This window comes from Molossus molossus, unplaced genomic scaffold, assembly GCF_014108415.1.
Source record: "Molossus molossus isolate mMolMol1 unplaced genomic scaffold, mMolMol1.p scaffold_m16_p_17, whole genome shotgun sequence".
Classification (NCBI taxonomy): Eukaryota; Metazoa; Chordata; class Mammalia; order Chiroptera; family Molossidae; genus Molossus; species Molossus molossus.
The window spans coordinates 27,156,627-27,182,394 of record NW_023425352.1 but is presented as its reverse complement, the minus strand read 5'-3'; the positions used below and the strand labels follow the sequence as shown (position 1 = coordinate 27,182,394).

Sequence of the window (25,768 nt, the reverse complement as noted above, 5' to 3'; positions counted from 1 at the left end):
GGCCTAACAGTGAGGCCAGAACGGACTCACCCCCCGATTTCGATCTTCAGCAAGCAATCACAGTATGCTGGAATCACAGCGCTGCGTTCAAAGTCCTTACCAGGTATTTGAATCCCTGCTACATTTCAATAAGCAGCTGTCCAGACTCTATTTGAATACTTTTCATGACCTGTAATATACAGTGCAGCCTCTCTCTGATTTTTGACAGCTCTGGTTTATAAAAAAGTTCTGACTTGCAGAGTGCTAAGGTCTATTACTCTACAAGTTCCACCTGAAGATTTTGCACCCTTGAGCAGCACAGCTTTGCAGATGCATGACGTCAGTCTTTCTCTGCTGGTGTGGTAAGGAGTTCATGTACTTTTTGGAGGTAGAAAAAGTCTCAAATATGGCAGAGTGGAGGCGCAGAAATCAGATTTGTTATTGGGGAAGACAGGCAGAGAGGAAGTTTCCTTTGTAGTTAAGAGCACTGGTTTTAAAATGAGATCAATCTGAATTCAAGTCCTAGCTTAATCATTTCCCACCTGAGACCACTTACCAGCTCTGTGACTTGGAGCAGGCTGTTTACCCTGGTGGGGATGTTAGTACAGTATTTGGAAGCGGGGGGGTGGGGGGTGAGGGTGCAGTCGGCTGCAGCTTGGCCGTGCTGGCCTTTACCACAGAGGAGATGCTCAGGAAATGAGATCTATCAAGGGTATCGATGAGGGACACCAATGTTATTTGAACATAAAGTTATGAAAATGTCTCTTTATGGCAGTAATTCTCATCAAAAGATCATCTCATTTTATCCCAAAAGATCAATTTTTGGGCTCTGTGATAGACCATTCTCCAGACAACCTTCAGTCTACTGAAGAAGCCAAGATAGCATATGGAGTGTGAAGACCTGAATTCAAGGTCTGTTCTGCCCCTTATTCTGTGAATAAGGACATGTCTGAATCTTTTCTTCACTTATAAAGTGCATCAACACAGCTAAAAGGCCCACCATGGAGTACTGTGGAGCAAGCAACAGATTAGAACACAGAGCAACATGGATGGATCTGAAAACTTCGTTTTGAGTAAAATAAGTGATCGGCAGAACGAGAAATATAACAATGCCATTTATGTAAAATCAGAATAACCACACACAGTGTATTATAACACCCATGTAAATGACAGAAATCTGATGTATTTAATGATTGTCTGAGAGGAAGAGAATGCAAGCAAGTTGGGAGATTAAGAGAGATTTAAAAAAATAAAGACAAGAGGGGCCTCAACAAACAAACAAACAAATAAAATAAAATGAGAAAATGATGCTTCCCTACCTTTCTCACAAGATTATTCTGAGGATCTGATGAGATTATGCATAGGAAAACAAAAATTAATTTACCGTTTCTGTCTGATCTCCATATTGGACAAATGAGCTGAACAGAGGCAAACACTCTTCAGCAGGAAGAACAGGACCAGGGCAGGGCCCAGGAAGCCGTGTCCTGGCTTCGGGGTCTGCTGGGGGGATGACATCAGAGCTCTTCTGAAGGAGGGGCAGACTCTCCCTCGCTTCAGGAGACGCCACTTCCAGGCACAGCCAGAAACAGAAGCAGCCTCCTACCCATGCACTCCCCGCGAATGGCCCACTCGGGCCCTCGGAAGAAGAGACCCAGGCAGATGGGTACTCAGATGGCTTCCCCTCCTCAGGACATCAAGTTCCGAGATTTGGTCCTCTTCATCTTGGAGAAGAAAATGGGAAGCACCCGCAGGGCCTTCCTCATGGAGCTGGCTCGAAGGAAAGGATTCAGGGTTGAGAATGAGCTCAGGTAAGATACCACAGGTTTCATTTGTGAATCGACTGTGTGAACAGCTCCTTGGAAACCCAAGGAGCCTGTGTTTTCTCCCACGTAAGGAAGAGGTGGTGTCCCCACTGGGAGAACAGGTTTGAAACTGAAGAACTAACCTGAGGCAGTTAGTTAGGGGAAATAAGATGAGTGGGGACTGAATACAATTATACTGAAACAAGTTAGCATCCAAAAATAAGGTAACATTTCTTTTGCCTTTCACTTTTTTGAGATGAGGTATCTAAGGACAATAAACAGAATCCTAGTTGGAAAATTCAATACTGAAACCAGTAAATTTCATTCTTGCCCAGTTTGAACAAAACACCACTGAGTTCAATAAAAAAAATTTCAGCTACTTTGAGGCAGAAAGAATGTTTTGGTTGGTTGGCTCTTAAACATCTGGCTGTGCCATGGTGACCAGTGTCCGTGACAGGCTAAGATGAGGGACTGTATCACCATAGGCACCCCAATGGGGCCTTGATCTTGCTTTTCCAAAGATCATCTGAGTGGGGTTTGTAGAGAGAAGGATGCTAGTTACAGATTCGGGAACAGCTCTGAAGCTGAATGTGATGAGATTACTCAAGAAAACCGAGACAAGAGGCAGATGAGCCCTGGCTGGTTTGGCTCAGCGGTTAGAGCGTCGGCCTGCAGTCCAGAGAGACCCGGGTTTGGTTCCCGCTAAGGGCGCATACTTTGGTTGCAGTTTGTCCCTGGCCCTGGTTGGGTCGTGCAGGTAGCAGCCACTTGATGTGTCCCGTTCACATCGATGTTTCTCTCTCTCTCTCTCTCTCTCTCTCTCTCTCTCTCTCTCTCTCTCTCTTCCTCTCTCTCCTTCCCACTCTGTCTGAACAAAAAATGGAAAAATATCCTCGAGTGAGGATTAAAAAAAAAAAAAAAAAAAGAGGCAGATGAAGCTACCACTGGGGTCCCTAGACTGGTTCACTTACAAACCCGGTCACATCCCGGCAGTTAGCCTTATTGCTTTTCTAACTGTTACTTACGCTGTTCACTGGTCTCAAACAGATGGAAGAGAAAACAAAACAAAGTCCAGGAATAAGTGGTATTAGAACCTTAACCTAAATAGTGCCAAGCAGAACTGCCAGGAGGCTGGCAGTGAATCAAGAATGATGATTAATGCAATTGTCTGGTTTTGATGATCATTTTTTTCCTTCAGGCAAACGATAAGAATTCTATGTGAAAGTAAATTTGTATTTAAAAAATGCTCTTTGATGATTACAAATAAAACAAGCCTTCCCTGATGATGAAATCTCGGCTTCAAATGGCTTGAGAGACATATGTCAAAAGCCGATAATCAGATATGATCATTTTCACAAGATCCGTAATTCATACGAAAACTCAATGTCCCAGAAACATTTTATTTTTTACCAAAGCGCCCCATTCAGAAATTCCCGAGTCTTCCATTTCTCTCTCCCATCTCGTTTCACTCTGTATGATCTCTTTGCCCTCTCTCTGCCTCTTTTTCTCTTTATCCCTGTCTCATCCTTTCCGTCAAATCTTAGATTTCATCTAATTGTTAAGCCTGCCTAATTGTACAGATTTACATAAAATGTTGAAATTAGGAGGGGAAAGATGACCTAGGCGAAGAGGCCAACAATCAGAAATTAAAATTCAAAGAAAAAAAAACGGGGAAGAAATGAAATGAAAAGCGTTAGCAAATATGGAACTACTTTTTTGTGGTAAAGAAACTTGGCAAGGGCCAGGCAGGAAGGTGGGAACCAGATGGCCGGGGACCACTTACACAGAAAGCTCTGCTGACCGGTCCGTACTCCCAGCCGGGCTGACTAGCTTCGTGACAGGCACGGCAACAGAGACGTGCGTGGTGGCGGAGGCAGGTATGTGGGGAGATGATGGGAGGCAAGTTTCCTCCTTTGGCAAGAGCCCGAGAGGCAGGCCGTGCCCCAGATGCCTGCTGCCGGGGACCCAGGCCAGCTGCTCAGGCGACGGAGGAAACCGGTGCCTGGTGAGCAAACTGCTGCCGTGCGTGTGACGGTGGCACAGTTCCCAGGCTGGCAGCCTGGTAGGCACAGTCAATACACATGTGTTCTATGGCTCAGAAGTAAACCACAGGAAGCACAAGTCCTAGCTCGCAAACGGCATCTCTGAACACAGACTTTAATGGGAAAGGACAACAGAAATCATTGTAGGGGGATATCTCGAGATGAAAAATGTAGAGTCCTCAAATTCTGGCTCTGACCCTTCCCAGCCATGTCATGTGGCGAGACCCTCTCTCCTCTCTGACCTAACTTTCCAGATAAATGGTTTTGTCTGATGTGATCACCAAATGGGATGATGGATGTCAATGTGCTTTGATAAATTAAAGGTTATGCAAATGTGAAGTGTTATTGTGTTCTTGTTAATTAGCTGGATCCATTGACCTTTACAGCAAACCCCTAAGGAGAGGGTTTTTTCCTCCACAGTATGAACTAGGTCAAATGATATAAACAAATAGAACAAAGGAAGGAAACCAGTCAAAATGTTACAAATGGTTATTTTGGGGAGTGGGAGAAAAGGGAGTAGTGGGGAGGGATTGTAGCTGCTATTATTCTCTGTTTTTTTACAATATGCACATATATATACATACACACACATTTTTTAAAAAATTTCTCACCCGAGGATATTTTTCCATTGATCATTAGGTAGAATGGGAGGGGGAGAGAGAGAGAGAGAGAGAGAGAGAAACACCGATGTGAAAGAGCCATATCGACTGGTTGTCTCCTGCACAACCCAACCAGGGCCGGAGATGAACCACAACCGAGGTACCTTGACCGGAACCGAATCCACGACTCATTGGTCAGTGGGCTGACACTCCAACTGCTGAGCCAAACCGGCCAGGGCCAATATGAATATATTTTAAAGATGAATAAAAAGCTGATATTTAAAAGAAAGGATGCTTCCACTAGTGAAGGTGAGCTATACCTGCCCTTGCTAGCAAATATGATTCAGAGAAAGAGGAGCCGAGGGGGCAAAGTATGCTCTGAAAATAGGCAGCCGTCGTCAGAGTTCCCAGCACATTCTTTGAGGAGGATTACAGCTGAGGAAAAATCTGATTCTTACTCTGGCCGGCTGGCCTGAGCGCACGGCTTGGACACGGCCTACCTGGATGCATTGAACTGTCGGAGCTGGTTTCTTCTGCAGCACATGCCCACATAGCCTTCTGCTGAAGAAGAAAGCGCTGTGGCGGGAAGGAGGGCTCTCCAGGGTTATATCACCCAGCAGCTGAACACTTGCTGTTCCACTGTTTAAGCAGTAGAAGTCCACCAGATGACACTTTTGTCCTGCCATGACCTCCATAATTTGTCTACAAGGCACCTTTGGAACGCATTGTCTTCGTAAAAGCAAGACGTACCATAGTGACATCACAAATAAAGGGTTCCGTTTGAATCCACTCTGCGCAGCATGTGCCTGGTTCTGGGGATGCAAACCAGAAGACATGAGCCCTGCCCGCAAGGAGTGCACCATGGGGCAGGGGAGTCAGGAACTGGAGCTGTTATCATCTAGAATTAAAAGAGACTGTAATAAGTATATACTAGTCTTTTATTTTAAGTTAGCATTTTCCTGCCCAACCCTTTACTTTCAGCCTTCTTGTATTATGTTAGCTTAGTTATACGACCCTGCCTGCCTGTGCTTTCTATGCATTTCCTATGTCACATGGGGAATGTGGCTTCTGCCTCACTCATTATCCCCCGACTATTACCTCCAGTGTCCCAGGGAATCTCATGCTAGTAAAAGTCATGGTTTCCTCACCTGACTGTTGATAAAAACTCTCTCCTTAACCAGACTTGAGCATGGTCTCTAGCAGTGTAAGGCCATGTTCCTAGGATGCCCCGCCCGCCCCTACACAAATGCCTGCCTGAGGGAGCTCAGGGCTGCCAGGAGAAGGTTCTGCTGTTCCAGCCAAACCTGGCAATAGGCAGGTGGCCCCCCTTAGAGCAGTTACTATAGACACCTTGAAATGATAGACTCTTCCTCTGCCTCTTTGAGATGTAAGTCTTCCAGCACCCCCACCCCCAGCTGTCTTCTCAGAGACCAGAGGGTCAGCTCTTTGAAAGGCCAACGTTCAAGGAGAGAACTCTCCATCCCCTTCTCTGTGGGAGGGCAAAACTCGAACCCGCACCACTGCCTCCTGTCCTAAAGAGTCGAGAAATGTGTTTCTCCTCTGAATAGCACCAGTGAGCAAATCCAGGTGGCCTGGTCCCATGGACCAATCCCCTCCATGCCCCTCAGCACCTTCCCCTTAACATATCCAGCCCTTAAAAGGCCCCCCGCCTTCTGTTTCTTTGAAGTTGAACTCCATCATGCTGGACCCTCTTCCCTGTTGCAATAGCTAATACTAAATAAAATCAATCCTTATAGCTTTAACTGGTGTCCAGCTTTATTTACCTGAAACAATGTCCTATCACTTCAAATTCGTGGTGTCTGAAAGAAGAAATATTGGAAGTCATTGTTTGCAAAATAAACTGAACACCAGAAGGAAAAGATGCTACCAGTTCTAGAAAATCTGACGTTGAACTAATCTATCTCTAGGCCCCTTCCAGGCCCAGTGTCCAAACCCATCTTCACTGGTTCCTCTTTATATTTTTTCCTCCCTTTTGCCCCCTGACCTTGAACCCCTTCTCCCTACACCTCTCTATGTCTAAGACCTAAGACCCCGGAAGGCCTGTTAGTGGAGAGAAGTCCCTCCCTGGAACATGGGTGTGATCCACAGCTTTCCACTTGGCTTTGCTCCTCATCTCACCCAGGGACACCTCCCTGGCTCCCCGAGGGCAAGGATGGCATCAGGGCCGTCAGAGACACCTCACCCGCAGACCTCTGACAATTTTCTTACACACAGTACACTTAGGGAAATATTTGCTCAAAAGAATGATTTTTTTTCTGGTGAATGTGGACCCAGCCAGAGGACTTGTGATGACCAAGATTAACTTCTATAATTGAAATTATTTTTTTACAATGCACCAGTATTACTTTTGTAAGCAGCAAAATGATAAAGACTTTACATTTATAAATTCAAGAACACGCGATATAAACTTTGGTCCTGCTTTGGTCCAAATTACTTTGTATTTCAAAATGTGGAAATGTTCATGATACCATTTAAGCTGGGCCCCAAAAGAAGGTAAGACCCTCAGGCTTAAGTCTATCGGGGCTGGAAATAGAAACCTGTCTTGACTGCTTTGACTTTTGTTTCAAGGATCCTGAAACAGATCTGTTGCTAAAGGAAATTGGCAGGAGGGTTTAAAACTGTAAACAGCTCAGCTTAACTGTAAATTACTATTTGAAGCCATTGCTCACAAAATGAGTCCTACATCAGAAAACAGTTTTAAAGGCAAAGGTAAAAGCAGATGACCACCCATGAGAACTGGGGAAGTCAGATTGGGGGTCAGTCTGTCCCCAGGCAAAAAGGATGACATGGAGACAGACTGCTTCTTTCTTCATGGAGGGTTTTTCTAATTATACTGAGAGGCAGGGCCAACTAGGAAAAGAAAGACAGGAAGAGCCAGGATACAGGTATCAGAGAAAAAAATTCAAAACTAAGATTTATGACTTAATTCCATAACTTGGGGTTTTCCAGACATCTGAGTGCCACATTTAGGGTTCTTATACCTTTTACCACATGTGTTATTATATACTTAATGTGTTTGCTTTACTTGTTCCTAAACTGAATTGTTAAAAATCATTTAGCTTTGTCCTAAGGAATACCAATGGTCTACCTATTGACCATTACTATGAATCTGGCTGTGTGCTGGGCACCAGGCATGATTATACCCAGGTGGTAACCAGGCAGATTAGATCACTGCCCCTCCCTCCGGGCGCCGGTGAGCACTCGGGACACCAGTGAGTACGAGGAGCACATTTCAGTTCACTAGCTGCAGGAGAAGGCTCTGCGTATCTGGGTATTTGCCCTGTGGGAAGCTGAGGGACAAATTCTATTTCAGTTCTTGAACTGGTCAAGGCCTCCCAAACCTAGTCCAAGACCTTAGTTAGCCATGACTAAGAAACTAGATGCTTTTTTTTTAAAATTCTCAACTGAGGATATTTTTCCATTTAATTTTTTTCATTTATATCTTTCCATTTATCTTTAGACAGATTAGGAAGGAGGGAAAGAGGGAGATAGACACACACAGAGAGAAACATCGATGTGAGAGAGACACATCAACTGGTTGCCTTCCGCGTGACCCCGGTTGGGGACAAACTGCAAACAAGGTACAGTATGTGCCCTTGGTGGGAATCAAACCTGGGTCTCATTGGTCTGAGGGCTGACACTCTAATCGCTGAGCCAAAACGGCCAGGGTGAGAAACTAGGTGCTTTTAAGGAATTGAGTTCCCTGGTATTTCGGGAACAGCCATCTCGGCAGTGCCTTGGGGCCTTTGAAAGGTTGGGGGGGGGGGGGGCTGTGTGAGGCTGCCTATCACCTTTTGTTATGAGAATAGCACAGGCTCTTGGGAAGAGGCAGGTAGCACCTCAGCCCCAGCCCCAGGTTTCTCTGTCTTTGAAAATGACATTCATGTATATTTTTTTCTTCTAAGGAAAAAAGTAATGATAGATGGCTCATGACAGAAAATGCAGAAAAAATGCCAAAACAAACAAAACCTCACCCAGGGGTCTAACCACAGTCTAGTAGAACGTTAAGAGAGTGCTTGAGTCATGCACACCTGGGTTTGAATCCTGGCTTCATGTAACCTCTGCCAGCCTGGGTTTTCTCATCCGAATGATATTGCCCATCTCCTAAGACTATACAGTTAACCCTTGTATCCGCTGGTTCCCTACCACAGATTCAACCAATCGTAGATGGAAAATAACTTTAGAATCCCAGAAAGTTGATCCCTTTATAAGAACTATTTACATAACACTCACATCGTATTAGGTGCTATAATCATCTAAAGATGATTTAAAGTATATGAGAGGACGTGTGTAGCTTCTATGCAAATACTACAACATTTTATATAAGAGCCTAGAGTGGAGTCAGCACAAAGTCACAGAGGGGGAGCTCACGTTGGTCCGGCATGCAGGCTGTGGGTTAAAATAGAACCAGGATCAAATCCCTGCTCTCCCAGTTATTAGCTGGGTGGATTTTTATGTCTCCAAGGCTCTCTTTTCTCATGGTTAGATGGGGGTGATGATACCTATTTCATAGTGTTACGGCAATAACAACAACAATAATAACAATAAATATTATAGTACTTAATAATAAAGGAAAGGAATATAAATGGAATATGTAGCCCTATTAATCCTTTTGTTGTCTTCTTAAAGTCTTCATATAAACAACCTTTCAAGAAGTTTATTATAAATAATTTTTGGAATTATGTGGACCTAGAACAGGGAAGCAGTTTGCTGTCTTCCCTGAAGTCTCGTGAACATTGTTCTACTGTGACTTACCTGTGCTGGGGCACACCCTGCCATCCAGGTGGTCCCAGCTCGGACCCCAGCCCCCCTCTCCAGCGCCAGCCTCAGATCCCACCTGTCAACTGAACATTTCCACTGGGGTCTCCTGCCGTCTTTCAAATGCAGCAGGTCTGGAAAAACTCTTCAATCTCACTTCCCAACTCCTTCCCGCGGAGATGCAACTTCCTAAATTTTTATTTCTACCCAAAGTGCTAGTACTGTGCTGGGACTGATGTGCTGGAGGAATGTTTGATCTATTCCCACTTCCCCTTTCAGAGGTGAACTGATGCCAGAGGTCCATCGTTTGTCTCTTTTGCCTTCCTTCTTGTGCGATGGGAACCAGACTGGGTTAAAATCATCCCCCATTTGTTTCATTGTTTCGTTTTCCTAAGTCGTTCCCCATCCTCCCTCAGCCGTCACTCTCCCTCCAAGCCACTGAAGGTACCAAACTAGTGTTTTAAAACACCACAGTAACGCTATCAGCGTTCTACTCACAAAATCCTCCACTGGCTCCACAATCCCCGCAAATAAGATCCAACCTCCTCAACCAGGCTGCTACAGTCTCCTATACTGAGGTTGCTCCACTGCCCTATGCCTACAAGTACTTCTCAACACAAACTCCTCACTCTAATCCAGGCCGTTCTTCTACCTCTTCTCTGGCTTCTGAACCTTTTCTTCCACGAGGACCCAATGCTCTGCCTTCCAGATATTTCATTCCTCCCCATCCATCAAGACTAGACATTTATAGTGGGGGGATACATGGTGATGGAGGGAGACTTGACTTGGGGTGGTGAACACACAATACAATATACAGATGCTGTATAGAATTGTACACCTGAGACCTATATAATGTTATTAACCAATGTAACCCCAATAAATTCACTTTAAAAAAAAGACTAGGCTTTTTCACAAAGCCATCCTGCCTCTCCCGGCTCACACGAAGCTCTTTTCCTTCTCTGCAGACTGTGCGCAGACCTTGTTCATACCTCATGTTTTGTCACAACACATTGTTAACCATCAATTTCTCATAAGACACTAATGTCCACAAACTTCCTATTTCTTCTTTAGTACCCACCCCTCACCACCCCCAGCACCAGGAGCCTAGGGCTGTGAATATAACAGTGAACCAAAAATACCCAATGAATCCAACAGTCAGTCCAAAAACAGAGAAGGAGAAAAAGGGAGTGAAAAATGAAAAGCAGGAAAAGAAGAAAAAATAATTTTATTTATTTATTTATTTATTTATTTATTTATTTATTTATTTATTTATTTATTTTGGTATGTGCCCCTAGCAGGAACCGAACCCAGGACTCTCTGGTCCACAGGTCAATGCTCCAACTGCTGAGCCAAACCGGCCAGGGCGAAAATAAATTTATTTTTATGCCTAGGTGTGCGTCATGCTCTCTCCCAGTTTCATAGACTATTGGAACTGAAAGAACCCTAAAAATCACCTGTCCCAATGATATACTTGACTGTAAAGACTTGTTAAAAACTAGAAATAACATACTTGACCCAGAAAAGATAATTTAAAAAAGGATAAATATAATTTACCAGCTGTGTGACCTTCAGGATGTCACATACCCTCTCTGTTCTTCAGTTTCCTCATTTTTGAAGTGTGAATGCCATAACACTTACTCGAGGAGCTGTGTGAGAATTGAACAAGGTGATGTGGGTAAAGTTCTTGGACAGTGTTCAAACATGGTGCACGCTCGGTGGTTTTTAGGGTAAAGATCCCGGCCTATCTTGCATCACAGAAAAACGTGTAAAGCACTATTTCCCACAGGCTGGTCACCACCTATTAATGGGTTACGTGATCAATGTAGTGGGAGGTCACAAGCATATCTACATCTATATCTATTTCTATTTGGGGTTATGATATAAAATGTATTTCTCACCGTGGGTCACAAACAGTTTGGAAGGCATTGGATTCAAACCCTCTACAACTGAAAATGCAGCAGCACACCAGTCACATGCGGAGTGCCGGGTGCTACTTTAAGAATAATTTCATCTTCCATATTCTCTGGACCTTGGCTTTGCATTGATGCTACAGTCTTGCTAATGTTTACTTAACATTCCTTGCGTCCGACATGTAACACGGACCACTGCTGCTACACTAATTAAAACAGAGAGAATTCCCTTGCGTGGAGGCCCAGCTTGCCCGCGTCTGTGATCGGGTCTAGGGGGTGTCTCTCTCCACGAGACAGAGTGCTCTCAGCCCTGGAGGGAGGAGGCAGCTTCCGGTTCTGAAAGTCCTGCAGCTGGTAATTTGTCTTGCATTCCGCAGTGATTCCGTCACCCACATTGTGGCAGAAAACAACTCTGGTTCCGATGTCCTGCAGTGGCTTCAGGTACAGAACAGAAGAGCCAGCTCGCAGCTGGAACTCCTCGACGTCTCCTGGCTGATAGAGTGTATGAGGGCAGGAGAACCAGTGGAGATGACGGGGAGACACCAGCTTGTCGTAAGTGTCGTGGGCGTGATGTCCAGGCTCCTTGGCTTGCTGGTCAGGGACATGGGCTATAGAATCAACGGCACTGGGTTCTCTGCTCACTCCCTGTGCGACCTCGCGCAAGTCACTTAGCCTTTCTGAGCTTCAGTTTCCTCCTCTAAAAAAAGAGATAAAAACAGAGCCTACTTCATAAGATGCTTCTGAGGATTAGAATAACATACATGTAAAGCACTTAACACAAAGCCTGGCCTATATGTAGTAGGCAATTTATAAATGGTAGCTATTTTTATGAAGAGGTCTATACACAAATGCTTCAAAATATTGAAGCCCCGCTGTTCTGGTGCCAGAGAAGTGGAGGGTTTCTGTTTTTTTCTTACTATGACCATTCATAAAGAAAAAAAATGAAGAAAGTTAAGCTCTTGGTTCAAAACCCTTCACCAATGTGCCAGAACCCTCAGGAAGGAGGCTCATTTCCTTTTCATGGAAAAAGAAAATGGTACATAATTGCAGGTCCTGTTTCATGTTTTGTTGGGTTTCTTTGTCCTGATTGCAAAAATAATACATGCTAATTATAACAAATTCAAATAGTAGAGATTCATATAACACAAAATTTGACACTCCTATAATTTTATCCTCTTCCCAGAGATAATTGCCGTCAAATTGCTTCCAATTTTTTCTTCGTCCACATCTATTATTATTACTATTGATTGTTATTTAAAATGGATGCTTATGCATTTGTTTAGGTGAGAAGAGACCCTGCAGGTAGCCCCAGCCCAGAGCCCCAGAAGACTCCACCACCTGCTGTAACAGAGATCTCGCCATATGCGTGTCAGAGAAGAACCACTTTAAACAACTGCAACCACATATTCACGGTAATGGGGCTTCACGACACCCAAACGAAGAGCACGCGGCTCCTTCCCACGAACCTATGAATTATGAATTCTGCTGAGAAGCTAGGAAAGTTTTCCCCACACTCACCCTCCCCACAACCCCAACCTTGATCTCTGGTTTTTCTTTCTATCAAGAATGGGGCTACTTCTATCATGGAAATGCACAAATATATTTGGATTCTATTCTTTAGAGGCGGTAGATTACTACTTACTGAGAGTTGTCATTATTGGGCACACTTGTCAAAGGCAAATATTCTGAAAAGTCAGATACTGCCATTAGTTCAAAACATAGTAAGAACATATTACATAGAAATGGCAATAATGCATAGACAGCCTTTGCAGGGAAACCAAAAGGCTGAGAGACGGCGACCTACATTCTTGCTTCTCTGATCTCAACCAGCTCGGGGAAGTCGATTCCTCTCTCTGAGCCTCAGTTTCTCATTCTTTTTTTTTTTTAATCCTCACCCAAGGATATTTTTCCATTGATTTTCAGATAGAGTGGGAAGGAGAGAAAGAGAGACACATCGATTAGTTGCCTCCCACATGACCCCAATTAGTGCTGGGGACTGAGATGCAACCAAGGTACATGCCCTTGACCGGAATCAAACCCGAGACTCGTTGGTCCTCGAGCCGACGCTCTGGCTGCTGAGCCAAACCGGCCAGGGCCAGTTTCTCATTCTTTCAATTAGAAATTAGCTGGATTATCTCTAAAACCCCATGCAGCCCTGAAGTTTGGCAACTGTGTTTCAAAAGAGCCTGACAAACCCACAAATGCTTGTCCTCCGGGTATAGTCAGTCATCAGGTGGGTAGAACATGCGGTACTGTGTCAAATAAAAACTTCTCATTTCTAGCCTTCTAGCCCCACGTATGTGAGGAAGACCAGGAAATTGCAGCTACTGGGCACCGGGAGCAGAAGCCACACAGCTGCAGCTACTTCCTCCTGGGCTAGAAGTGCAAACATGCCTTACCTTAAATAACCCCGGCCTTGGGTCTGTGCCACCTGTGACTACCCCCGTCACTCAACGAGCCTGTGCTGAGTGCTGACTGTTTTATATACAAGCTGAGAGATGGGGATACCTAGTGATCAGGTGGAATCCTGGCCACAGGTCTGGTGGGACAGTCAGCGAGCAAAGGGAAGGATCAGTAATGCCGAGTAGTGAGTAGTGGGATGCAGTGAGCATGAGATCATGCTTTAGTTAAATCATCCTGTCTGATGGCGGTGAACTTGAAGTTTCCTTCCAAAGCACCCTGTGGCCTGTCCTTTCAATTCAACTCCACTTGTCTAACGAGGGAGGGGTGCAAAGGTACTGGAGACCCCATCCTGACCTTCAGGGAAAAGGGCAGGCAGCGTTCCGATGCTCCAAGGAGAGCGAGAGGCATTTGCAAGTGACCACTGGCCCAGAGGCTAGGAAACAGGCTGCTTTATCATCTGGTTTTATCCTTCAGGATGCCTTTGAGGTACTGGCTGAAAATTGTGAGTTTAGAGAAAATGACGGCTCCTGTCTGGCATTCATGAGAGCTGCTTCTGTTCTGAAGTCGCTGCCATTCACCATAATCAGTATGAAGGACACAGAAGGAATTCCCTGCTTGGGGGACAAAGTGAAGAGTATCATAGAGGTAAGGGTGGAATGTGATTTGTCACACCTCTAATAGGTAGGTAGGCAGAAGAGAGAGAGAAAGAGAGAGAGAATAGATTTTTCTGTCAATTATGTAGATGTATTCATGACTTATTTTACTTTCTCTTGATAGATTGGATGGATGGATGGATGGATAGATAGATAGATAGATAGATAGATAGATAGATAGATAGATAGATAGATAGACAGACAGACAAATGACAGAATCCATAGCCAGTATTATAACAGCTGGAGCAGCGTGGGGCCAGCTAAGTGGAGAAAGAACTCTCCTGTATTATTATTAATCACAGTGAAAAACTCGAGTGACCTCAAAGCTCAACAGCAGGGAATGGTCTGATTTCTGACACGGGCTGAGAGAAGGACCTCAGTTCCATCAGGGAGTGTCACCCTTCAGAATGGTGGTGAGTGTCATAGGCAGCGGGGATGATTCTGCATCTCTGTGTGTGTTTCAGATAGAGAGCCAGGGGTGGGTGTTTACTTACTTAATGATGTGGAAGGATTCCCCAGCAAGGCAAGTTGGTCATCCAGGAGTATGTTTCAATATAATCAGAGCAAGGTCAATTATTCAAGATAAATAATCCTAACTCTGTCTAGGGGAGGGTAGGTGGCGCGGAGCCAGGCGTCAGAAGGGCTCGACCTTTGGATTGGCTTTTCAGTGGGTCCAAAACGAGTCCACTCAAATGAAAAGCCTTTGTTTCGGCAAGTTCATATCCATTGAAACAAACTTTATCACAAATATTTAGACACACTTTGGTCAGTGAATATTCTGGTTTGGTGTCATGTAGATTTGGACCCGAATCATTCTATACCATTGATCCTGCGGATTGTAAAGTGACACTTGGAAATGTAATGAACTGGGATTTTCCATATTATAGGGAAATGTCTTGTTTTTCTCCAGATAAGCTAGCGAAACATCCTCCACACAATGGGTGTGCATTTTATAAGAAGTCAAGCTATTAGATCCAACATCACTCGTTTAAAATGTTGCCCAACTGCCCACGCAGGAAATCATTGAAGACGGAGAGAGCTCGGAAGTCAAAGCTGTGTTGAACGATGAGCGGTATCGGTCCTTCAAAGTAAGTGAATTTACGTATATCTGTCAAAATTGGTTTTTCAGGGGGACATCTGTAATACTTTCAACAATAAAGATAAAAAATAAATTTTTTTTAAAGTGTGGTAACCTTTTTCTTTCTTTAGTGATTTTAGAGAGAGAGAAAGGGAGAGGGAGAGAGAGACAGAAACATTGATGAGAGAGAACTTCGACTGGCCGCCTCCTGCGTGCCCCCCACTGGGGATGGGGCCCACAACCTGGGCATGTGCCCTGACCAGGGATCTAACCGGCTACATTTTGGTGCATGGGTCGACGCTCAACCACTGAGCCACACCGGCTGGGCAAAAAATAGAATATTAAAAATTGACTGAAATGGTCAAAAAAAAAAGTTCTTCACTTAACCCTATTTATTCCGAGTGGCTGCAGTAGTCAGTCTGGGCTGCCCTAACTAAATGCCGTGGACTAAGTGGCTCAAACCACAAATATTTTTATTCTCACAGTTCTGGAGGCTGAAATTCGGAGATTGGGGTACCAGCATGGTTGGGTTCTGGTTGGTGCTGTCTTCTTGGCTTGCCTCCTTCTCATTGTGCCCTCACGTGACATAGAGAACAAGCTCTCCAGTGTCTCTTCTTAAAAGGGCACTAATCCCCTCATTATGGCCTCACCCTCATGACCTCGTCTAAAGCTAATTACCTCTCAAAGGCCCCATCTCCAAATACCATCACACTGGGAGCGGGGACTTCAGCATATGAACTTGAGGGAGTTGAAATTCAGTCCATAGCTATGATCTAGGAAGCAGATGCCTAAGTAAGTATGAGCACTGCGGCTTATTGCCATGCTATGATGAGATGCAAATTAGCTTACCTTCCAGGAGTCTGTCACTCATGGGTACACGTATCATGGGGGCACGACCCCCGTGGGACAAAACAAACCTGTGCTAGAAAGCTCCTCGCTGCATCTTTGTCTGCTTGGAAGCGGGGCTCACTGCCTCCCAGTGTTCCTTATCTTGAAATTGCAGACTTGGTCAATCCCACCCCAAAGGCAGCGGTGGGCAGGAGCCTGGACTTGGAGGGCAGACAGACCGGGTTTGAGTCTCGGCTGTGCCACTTACCAGCTGTGATGGTGGAGAATTTGTACAACCTGCAGGCAATCCCTCTTTAAATTGTGAGGCTAGATATGCAGAGCATGAGTGTGTGTAAGGGACTCTTGGCAAAGGGAAGCGCCCACAGGGATAGCTGCTGTCACATGGGGACAGCACAGACCATCCCGTGATCAGATTACAGGGATGCCCGACGCAGATGCCAGAACCTGCCTCTTCATGTCTGTTTCCTGTATCTGGAAAGGACCCTCCTGAAACAGAAATGTCTCCAAAACATTACTGTCACCCACCTACTTGTCATATTCAGGAGAAACTGGCCAGAGATTTGTTTACACTTTCATAATTCCTTGACCTTGAAAAGTATCAATCATTGTCATGACTATTGTAGAACTGCAGGTGTGTCTTCCCTTCCCCTGCAGCTCTTCACTTCTGTATTCGGAGTGGGACTGAAGACATCCGAGAAATGGTTCAGGATGGGTTTCAGAACCCTGAGTAAAGTAAGGTCGGACCAAACCCTGAAATTCACACAGATGCAGAAAGCAGGTAAATTGCATCTACTAAAAAATCTCCTGTTGTTACCATGGGCTGGGCAGGTCATGGTAGAGCTCTAAGTCATCCGAATTTCAACTCTAATTCTGGTGAGCTGAGTTGCTTGTTTGGCCTCTTTTCATGCTGTGGTTAAAAGCAAACACTTTTGGAATCATCCAGCTGTGTGATTTTTAAAAATTTATTTATATTTTTTATTAATCCTCACCCAACGACATTTTTTCCATTGATTCTTAGAGAGGGTGGAAGGGAAGGAGAAAGGAGGAGAAAGAGAGAGAGAGAGAGAGAGATGTGAGAGAGACACATTGATTGGTTGCCTTCTGTGCATGCCCCCAGATAGAACCTGCAACCCAGTTACGTGCCCTTGACTGGGAATCGAACCAGGAACCCTTCAGTCTGGGGGCCAATGCTCTAACCACTAAGCCAAACCAGCCAAGGCTCCAGTTGTGAGATCTTGAGTAAGTGTGTTAAAATTTTTGAGCCTAAGTTACTTTATCTTTAAAAGGGAGGTAACATTGGTACCTAAGGGGGAAAGAAATCAGATAATGAAGGCAAAGTCCTTAGCGTTGTGCCCGGAACAGAGCAAATCTGCTCTTCGTGGTGGTGGATGTCATTCCATTATGTCCACATGTCATACCAGGTTGCACTGTTGATCTGCTTCTTATTGAACTGACCCTTCTACCCTTTGTGTCCTGGTTGGATAAGAGGCGTTGGTGAGGACTCAAAGGTAGAAAGTTGACACGGAGGATTAGCGAGTAAAGGATATTTGAACAAACGAGAGTTGTTCCCTGGCACAGATGTGGATCTGTTTTAGAAACTGTGGAACACCAGGACATAGAAGGAAATGCTGGAAATGCAGACACTTGATCTACCCAAGCAGACGTGGGTTAATCGGATAGGGGAAGACTATGTTGATGGGCATCCTGAACGCCTGGTGGGGCCTCCTGGAGGCTGGAAGGGGCTTGGTCACGTCCATTTAGGGAGGGTCCTGCTAAATGAAAAAAAAAAAAGTCAATACACAGTAAAAATTTTTTTTACATGTTTTAAATGTTTACTTTTAACATGCAATAGAAACAGAATTTAATTGGGAATCGAAGGGGCATCACATCCACAGTTGTGAGCCCTGTGGCTTCTGAGTTGCAAAGAATGGTGAACTTATCAACATCTTTAATGATATAAAAGTAAGAGGATCTTCTATGAGGAGATAAAGAAAACAGCTATCTTCTGTTTGAGTGATGAAAAGAAACAAGCAACAGGAGAGGAAAAATCGAGTCTGGGTGGTTCACATCAGTGCTGCTACAGGAGACCCCTCCTCATCGCTCATCGAGTTGCCAACCTCTGAGAGATTGCTAATAGCTTTATAAGATGCCACATAGGAAATAAAAGAATCTAAGGGGGGGAAAGACCCAGTATTTAATTCTGGGCTCCTGAAAGTACACATTTAATAATGATGCACACCAACCAGCTCTAGAGATGCCATTAAAAAGAAATTTTTTAAAGTATTAAACATAAGTAATAAGTGGCTTGGAATAATAGTAAGGGCTCTCAACACATAGAAATTTGGGGGTGGCAAGGTAGTGTTTACATCAATAAAAACCCTTATAAAATGACACCAAAGGTTCTCAGAATCTAAGTAGCTTCCAATTCCCCAGCTTCATAAGCTGGGATTTTCTCTTCCTATGGGGCTCTTCCAGCCCAGTGAATGAAGCAGCTATTATTCACTTAATCAATTAATGATGGCCATCAGGCTGTTTAATACTCTAGCTTTACGTAGAACTCTAGAAATGCCTTCCTATCATACTTATGGCTTAAAACCCCTGGCTACATGTATCCTTTAAATGCACTAAAATGACTGGAATTGTCAATGGGAATAGCTCAGAATACTGCGAGGGGTAAGCTAAAGAAGCTCATTGAAAGTGTGATGCGTGGGTCAGATAGAAAACTTGATTTCGTTTTACTTACAATTGCACTTTGTTTTAATTCCCTGAGGCTTGAGGATTCACATGGCATATTGGCTTTGCAGTCAATATCTGAAATAAAAAAGTGCAGAGATAGCATTACTCAGTGGCTGTTTCTTGTAGTAAGTTAACCTCTGCAACCATACTGAAAACGAAAGCAAGAAAGCCAATAAAGTTGCTTTCCTGGGTGTCAACAAATTATTATAGTCTCTCCAGGTTCATTCCTGATATCTGCACGTGTCCTTAAAGAAATTGTTGTCAACTATGACTTTTGGCTTATGTACATCTTGAATAAGTACAGGAATTGTATGGTTACCAAGTGAGGGGCCGTTCGAATATCAGCCATGATGAAATATTTTGTATCAATAAAAAACCTAATGGAACATTGCTTTTATTTTTCACATTAATAAGTTATGGATTTAGTTTTATTTAATTGATTTTTTTTAAATTGTGGTAAGCGCACTTAACATGAGATCTACCCTCTTAGTGATTTTTCTCTTCTGGTATCATAACATTTATCCATTTCCTGTTTGTGCACATTGAGTTATCTCCAGCTTGGGGTTATTCTGATAAAACAAACAAATAAACAAAAACAGTGCTATGAGCATTCTCATACCTGTGGATATATGTCCCATTCCTCTTGTACATATACCTAGGAGTGAAATTGCTGGGTCAAAGGATAAAAGCTATTTATTCAGCTCTAGTAGACACTAAAGGGATATTCCCTTTCTTGGTCAGGAAATTGTGAGCCTCAGTCAGAAGGCAAAGAGCCATTGTTACCAAGAAAAACTCACAACCCAGAGAACAGAAATAACTGGCGTTGTTGCCTGTAGCCATTAGCTGTGTGGGGTGGTGCAGAATCCCTTCCCACTGAGGGCTGGTCATTTCACACGAGACATGTCACTCTCTCCATTGACCTGTCCAATGGCCTCTCAGGATTCCTCTATTATGAAGACCTTGTCAGCTGTGTGACCAAGGCTGAAGCAGAGGCTGTGGGCGTGCTAGTTAAAGAGGCCGTCTGGGCATTTCTTCCGGATGCCTTCGTCACCATGACAGGAGGGTTCCGGAGGTAAATAATGAGGATCGCTCTTGCCTTCCCTGTTCTAACACCTTCAGTGGCTCCCTGTGTTCAGAAAGTCAGGCTTCTGAACATGGCGCCAAAGGTCTTTCGTGCTCTGGCCCCAGCCTCTCTCTGCAGCCTCATTTCTTACTCTTCGTGGTCCACTCCAAACAGCTCGTCACTCTCTGCACACACAGGCCTGTTTCTTGCCTCTGTGACTTTGTCCAGCAGGACCTTCTTGCACTGGCTTTCCTCAAATCGTCACCTGGCTGATTTCTTCTCATGCTTTAAGATTCAACACAGATGCCACCTCCTCCAGAAAGCCTTCCTTGACTCCTCCCCGCTGGGCTAAGCATCCCTCCTCAGTGCTTCCTGGACAGCTGCCAAGTAATTTGTTTGTATTTGTGCTTTTCCCACTAAGATTTTAGAGCTTAGTGCTCAGTGAGAACCATGCATGGTGCCTGGCACAGAGTAGGCCCCCCAAAATATTGGTTGAGCCAATGAATGAATGGGTGAATGAATGAATGAACTCTCCACAGAGATGTGTGCAGTTGTTGGGTATTAAAGCCTCCATTTTCAGAGATTCCTTTCCCCTCATACTGCCCGCCCCCCACCCCCACCCCCAGTCTCCCCCTTTGGCTGTCTTACATGGCGCTGATGGCTGTTCTGGCAAGCTGGTCTGAGGTGAGGGAGAAAGAGGGAGGACGAGATCAATCTAAGAAAATGCCCTTAATCTGTTTCCAAGATCCCTATCTTATATTATGTGAATATAGTTCTTAGGATGCTTATTGTCATGCTTGTGTGTGTGTGTGTGTGTGTGTGTGTGTGTGTAGATGTGAGTGTGCAAAAGAAATAATCTTTTTTGTCATTTTTTACCCACACACACATAATCATATACATGTGTGATTTTTTTATGTCATAAATTTATTTTGCAAGGCATGGAGTTGTGCAACCAAGGATATATTGTTGTCGTTGTTTCAAGTGTCAGGAGCATTTTGTTGCAAACCTTAAGCCTAAGGCATAAAACAAAGGTGACTTAACTACAGAGCTGAAATCTAATTTATTTCCATTTTCTACTTTTTTTTTTTTTAATCAGGGGCAAGAAGATGGGGCATGATGTAGATTTTTTAATTACCAGTCCAGGATCAACAGAGGAAGAGGAACAACAACTTTTACCTAAAGTGATAAATTTATGGGAAAGGAAGGTAAGAAAAAAGATCAAAAGTGGATGTTTGGGCACTCAAGCATTTATTAATGCCAGATGAATTTTGCACACTATTTATCTCACATTCGTATAATGACTGATCAATTCTCAGTCATTTGCAACAGCTGACACAATGCCACATGACACGCAATGAGACGTGCCGCCTACAAACAGCCTGGTTTTGTTCACGGTCGGTTTGTTCTTAAAGGGGTGCAGCCAGTTGCTGAGCACTGGGCAGCGATCAGAAGTTGGGGGGAGATTCTCTGGTAGCTCTGCAGTGAAGCGGCTTTGGCTGGACCTCTCTAATTGCCAAATTCCTGCGCCTCAGAGGGAGGGTAACACACCCCGCCTTGGCTTCCTCCCAGGAGAGGCCAGGTGGGCTCCCAGCGCAGGGCGAAACACACCCACGGTCTGCTGGAATCCACGAAGCGTGCGTTAAGAGCATTCACCCAGAGCCTGGTATAAAACTGAGAACCCTGTCCGTCAGGGACTCTTCTGAGGTCTTTGTGTTTGTTTTCAGGGATTGCTTTTATACTATGACCTTGTGGAGTCGACCTTTGAAAAGCTCAAGTTGCCTAGCAGGAAGGTGGATGCTTTAGATCATTTCCAAAAATGCTTTCTGATTTTAAAATTGCACCACGAGAGAGTAGATAGTGGCAAGTCCAGCCAGCAGGAAGGAAAGACCTGGAAGGCCATCCGTGTGGACCTGGTCATGTGCCCCTATGAGTGTCGTGCCTTCGCCCTGCTGGGCTGGACAGGCTCCCGGGTAAGCGCTACCTGGATCCCTGGGACAGCGGCCCAGAGGAGTGACAGGGCAGTGGGGGCAGGGTGACAGGGGTGGGTAGTGCCCAGAAACCTCTAGATCAGGCATTCTGCCTCACATGGTCAAGTGAGACAGGTTTATAAGAACAGTTATTCTCAAAGTGAGGTCCCTTGGCCAGCAGCATCAGCCTTCCCTGGGGACAGGTCAGACCCGAAAATTCTCCACCCCACCCACAGCTACTGAGTCTGGAACTCTGGGGGCGGAGCCCAGCAATGCGCGTTTGAAAGAGCTCTCCAGGCGATTCGGATGCAGGGAAGTGTGAGAACCACAAAGTAGAGAAAGCTGCGTGGTGGCTAAGAGCAGAGGTTTGGCTGTCCCAGACCTGGCCACTCGTCCCTGCACTGCCTCTTAGCAGCTGGGTAATGTGGGACAAGTTTCTACATCCTGTAAGTCTTAGTTCTCCCATCAGGGGAGTGAGGGCGATGCCCTCATTTACCTCCCTGGTTCACAGGGATTTGGGGAGATGAAGTTGGCAAAGCCCTCAGCACATGCCCGGTGGTGGGACTGGCCAAGCCACAGCTCCCAGCTCCCAGCCCCCAGCTCCCAGCTCCCAGCTCCCTGCTCTGGTCACTTCATAGTCACAGACATGGTGCCGATGATCTGCGAAAATGGTTCCTTGTCACTAGAGGGCGCAATTATCCCGTGCTTTCACTACCTTCCCACATGAAAGGACAGTATTTTAAGATTTATGCTCCTCAGGAAAATTGACCTCAATGAGAACTTCATCGATTGCCCTCCTGTTCCAGGGATTTCCTGTCCTCCAGCTTAGGCTTCAGGTTTTGCTCCCTGTAGCTTCAGAGTCCACCTCTGATCACAGGAGATGCTACCCCAGGCAGGTGGCTCAGACTATCTTCTTTACAGAATCTCAGGAGAGGACATTAGAGCCCGAGGTGACCTTACTCATGCACTTCTCCCATTGTCCTGTTTGACCAGCCAAGATTCAGAGAGGCTGGGTAACTTGTCAAGAGATGTACAGCCAAACAGGGACCAAGTCCAGGCAGGAATCTGGGTCTCCCAACTCTTCCTCCTTTTCTAAAATATTCCAAATTAAAACAAACAACCAAATGAAAAGCCCAACAATTACTTACCCAGCATTTACTCTGGACTAGATATTATTCTGGTAACAATCCTCACAATATCCACTTAGGCACTCACCAAACATTTGCCGTACATCTGTGTGCCAGGCATATTTGAAGAGGAGTATAGTTACCAACCAAACAAATTGGGTTCCTGTTCCCACAGAGTTTACGTTCTAGGTGAGCCTGTGAGCACAGAGCTCTGTCCTCACAGAGCTTTGCCCTGGGGGCAAAACTCGCTTTGAGAATGTTTAACAGAGTTTAATTCCATTTCGTGGAATATTTACTGTTGACGTAGATACTTCATTTTAGGGATTGAGATATCTCTAAACACATAATACTGAAGACATTCTAGACTGATACAGTAACCTATTTTATTTGTCTCTTGTCCAGCAATTTGAGAGAGACCTCCGGCGCTATGCCACCCATGAGCGGAAGATGATGCTAGATAACCATGCTCTGTATGACAAGACCAAGGTAGAGTTGTCACCCTGAGATGGGCTACTTTGACCTTTATCCCCAAGGTTGGCTCCCTGAACACTCTTCCTGAACTGATTTTAGTGTCCAATTTCATTTTTCTTTGCCTGGAGTGTCCTGTTCCCACAGGGCAGCTGGAAAGATACTGAAGGGAGCACAGCCCCCCACCCCACCCCCTGGCCCAGAATGCATCTCAGGTTTACATTGGGCTCAAAGACGATGAGCTCATAGGGTCCCCAGAACCAATCCAGCAGTGCTTGTTAATTGAGTTTAGTATATCCCTGGTGTATGCAGTGAATAACTCCAAGGAAGATCAAGGATTCCCCCAAAATCACAAATACCACTTAAGAACTCAGATGCAGTAGGCAGTAGTATTGTGAGTGCCCACTTAGGTCACTGATGAGAGTCTCCTGCAAGAAGGGGAGCATCGGAGCTGCCCCGAGAAGTTGCTGAGCGTCAGTTGGGCTCACTCACCAGCAGCGTTACTCATTTGGTATGCTAGCCTTGCAATGGTCACAACTGAAATGCATGCACCAGCAAAATGATAAATTACTGTATAAATTATGAAGAGTTAAATATTCAACTGTTAAATCCACCGGTGCCAAGATCTACTGTTCTTACAGTGGCCAAGGACACTAAACTAAGCTCTGATGGGAAAGGAGACATAAAATAACTAATAGTCGTTGCCCTCTAGGAGCTCATAGACTAAATAAGGTGTATTTAGTTAGAGCTGTCTTCATTACAAGTGTCAGAAACCCAATCTAAAATAGCGTGGGCACAAAAGAGGACTTTGGCTTATATACTGCAGCATTTGGGTAATATTGACTTCAGGTGTGGCCGCATCCAGGTGCTCAGGCAGGTTTCCCTCAGTGCTGGTTTCATTCTAAGGCAGGGATTTTCCATGAGCCCGAGCCTTCCAGCTTAGCTACCCAACAGAGAAGAACTTCTTCCCTAGTAGTTCCAGCAAGAACCCTAGCTGATGCTCACTGGTCAGGTCAGGCCATATGGCCATCCCGAACCTATTACTGTGGCTCTGATTGGCCAGGCTTGGATTATGTGCCCATTTTTGGAGATGAGATCAACCCCATCTGACCTTTATGGACTGAGAGTGGGGATTGGGAGGTTCCCAAAGAAAAATCAAGGTGCTTTTGTCAGAAGAGAGGGCCATGGATGCTGGTGGGATGTTGAGCAAGTGAACGGAGGCCGATTCACATAACCATAGTTAGGAATACTTACAAATTGATGTATAATAAACAGTTCAACATACTCGAGTGTCTCCTCTGTACCCAACACTATGGGATGGAGGAGAAGCGGTGTTTGGTTTTAAAGAGAACTCGGGGTGGGAGCCTGGTGGGGGTTGAGGGCAGGTATGGAAGGCCAGGAGGAGAACCCATGTACACATATCCAATTCTTGCCACTCCCGTTACTATAGCAACAGGACTGAATTCTGGAACTCTCCTGAGATTCTGACTCCATTCAAGTGGGGTATAACTCAAGCATCAATTAAAAAAAAAAAAAAATTCTTCAGGTGGTTCTAATGAACAACTGTGGTTAAGAACTACAGACCCATAGGAAAAATACCAAGTGCCTTTAACTGACTATATAAAGCTGTCATGATTTTACCTTAATTTATTAAGTACCATGTTTGGGGGTAGGAAAATATAAAAATTACAGAAGTCAGTTAAGATTACTTTTAATGCTCAGAAGCAGGGAATTATGTTTTGGCAATAATTCATTTTGACAAGACAGTTTTGCTAGTAAAACTTTTACTATGTTAGCACTGAGATGCTTGACAAAAATATCTGAATGCATGTATTTCTTGTTATGCTTTCAGAGGATATTTCTCAAAGCAGAAAGTGAAGAAGAAATTTTTGCGCACCTGGGACTGGAGTACATTGATCCATGGGAAAGAAATGCCTAGAAAAATTTGTCGACATTTTAAAAAAATTTCAGATTAAATGAATATGCTTCCTTCATATTATAGTTAACAATGCCTTAGGAAAGTTGGGGATTTTTTAAGTCTTACTGAAATGCAGATTGCTTCTAGAAGTAAATTGTTTTTGGAAACAAGGCACCACCTGGTAATGGGTTATGCTCTAATAGGCCATTTGTATGACTGTTGCTTCGAATTCACAATGCGTTTTGCCGTAGGAACAGTGTTGTAATTGGCGGCTCCTTTCTAGGGAAGCTCATCAAAGCCCACTTTCCCACAGTGTAGCTGAAATGCTGTATACTTCCAATAAAAATAGGAGGACACAAGACGGTGGAATCTTCTTTTCACTCAAGCATAATAAA

The 25,768-nt window shown here is 44.6% G+C and overlaps 1 protein-coding gene across 1 annotated transcript; it reads left to right on the top strand.

Moving 5' to 3' along the window:
* Positions 1-1,511: 1,511 nt before the first annotated feature.
* On the top strand, positions 1,512-25,394 carry DNTT (DNA nucleotidylexotransferase). The gene is made up of 11 exons (XM_036265655.1): positions 1,512-1,787; positions 11,489-11,663; positions 12,395-12,523; positions 13,989-14,159; positions 15,184-15,255; positions 16,749-16,872; positions 19,770-19,902; positions 20,990-21,098; positions 21,618-21,863; positions 23,390-23,473; positions 25,308-25,394. The coding sequence occupies exons 1-11, from the start codon at positions 1,585-1,587 to the stop codon at positions 25,392-25,394; spliced, it is 1,533 nt and encodes a 510-aa protein (XP_036121548.1). The 5' UTR covers positions 1,512-1,584.
* Positions 25,395-25,768: the final 374 nt, after the last annotated feature.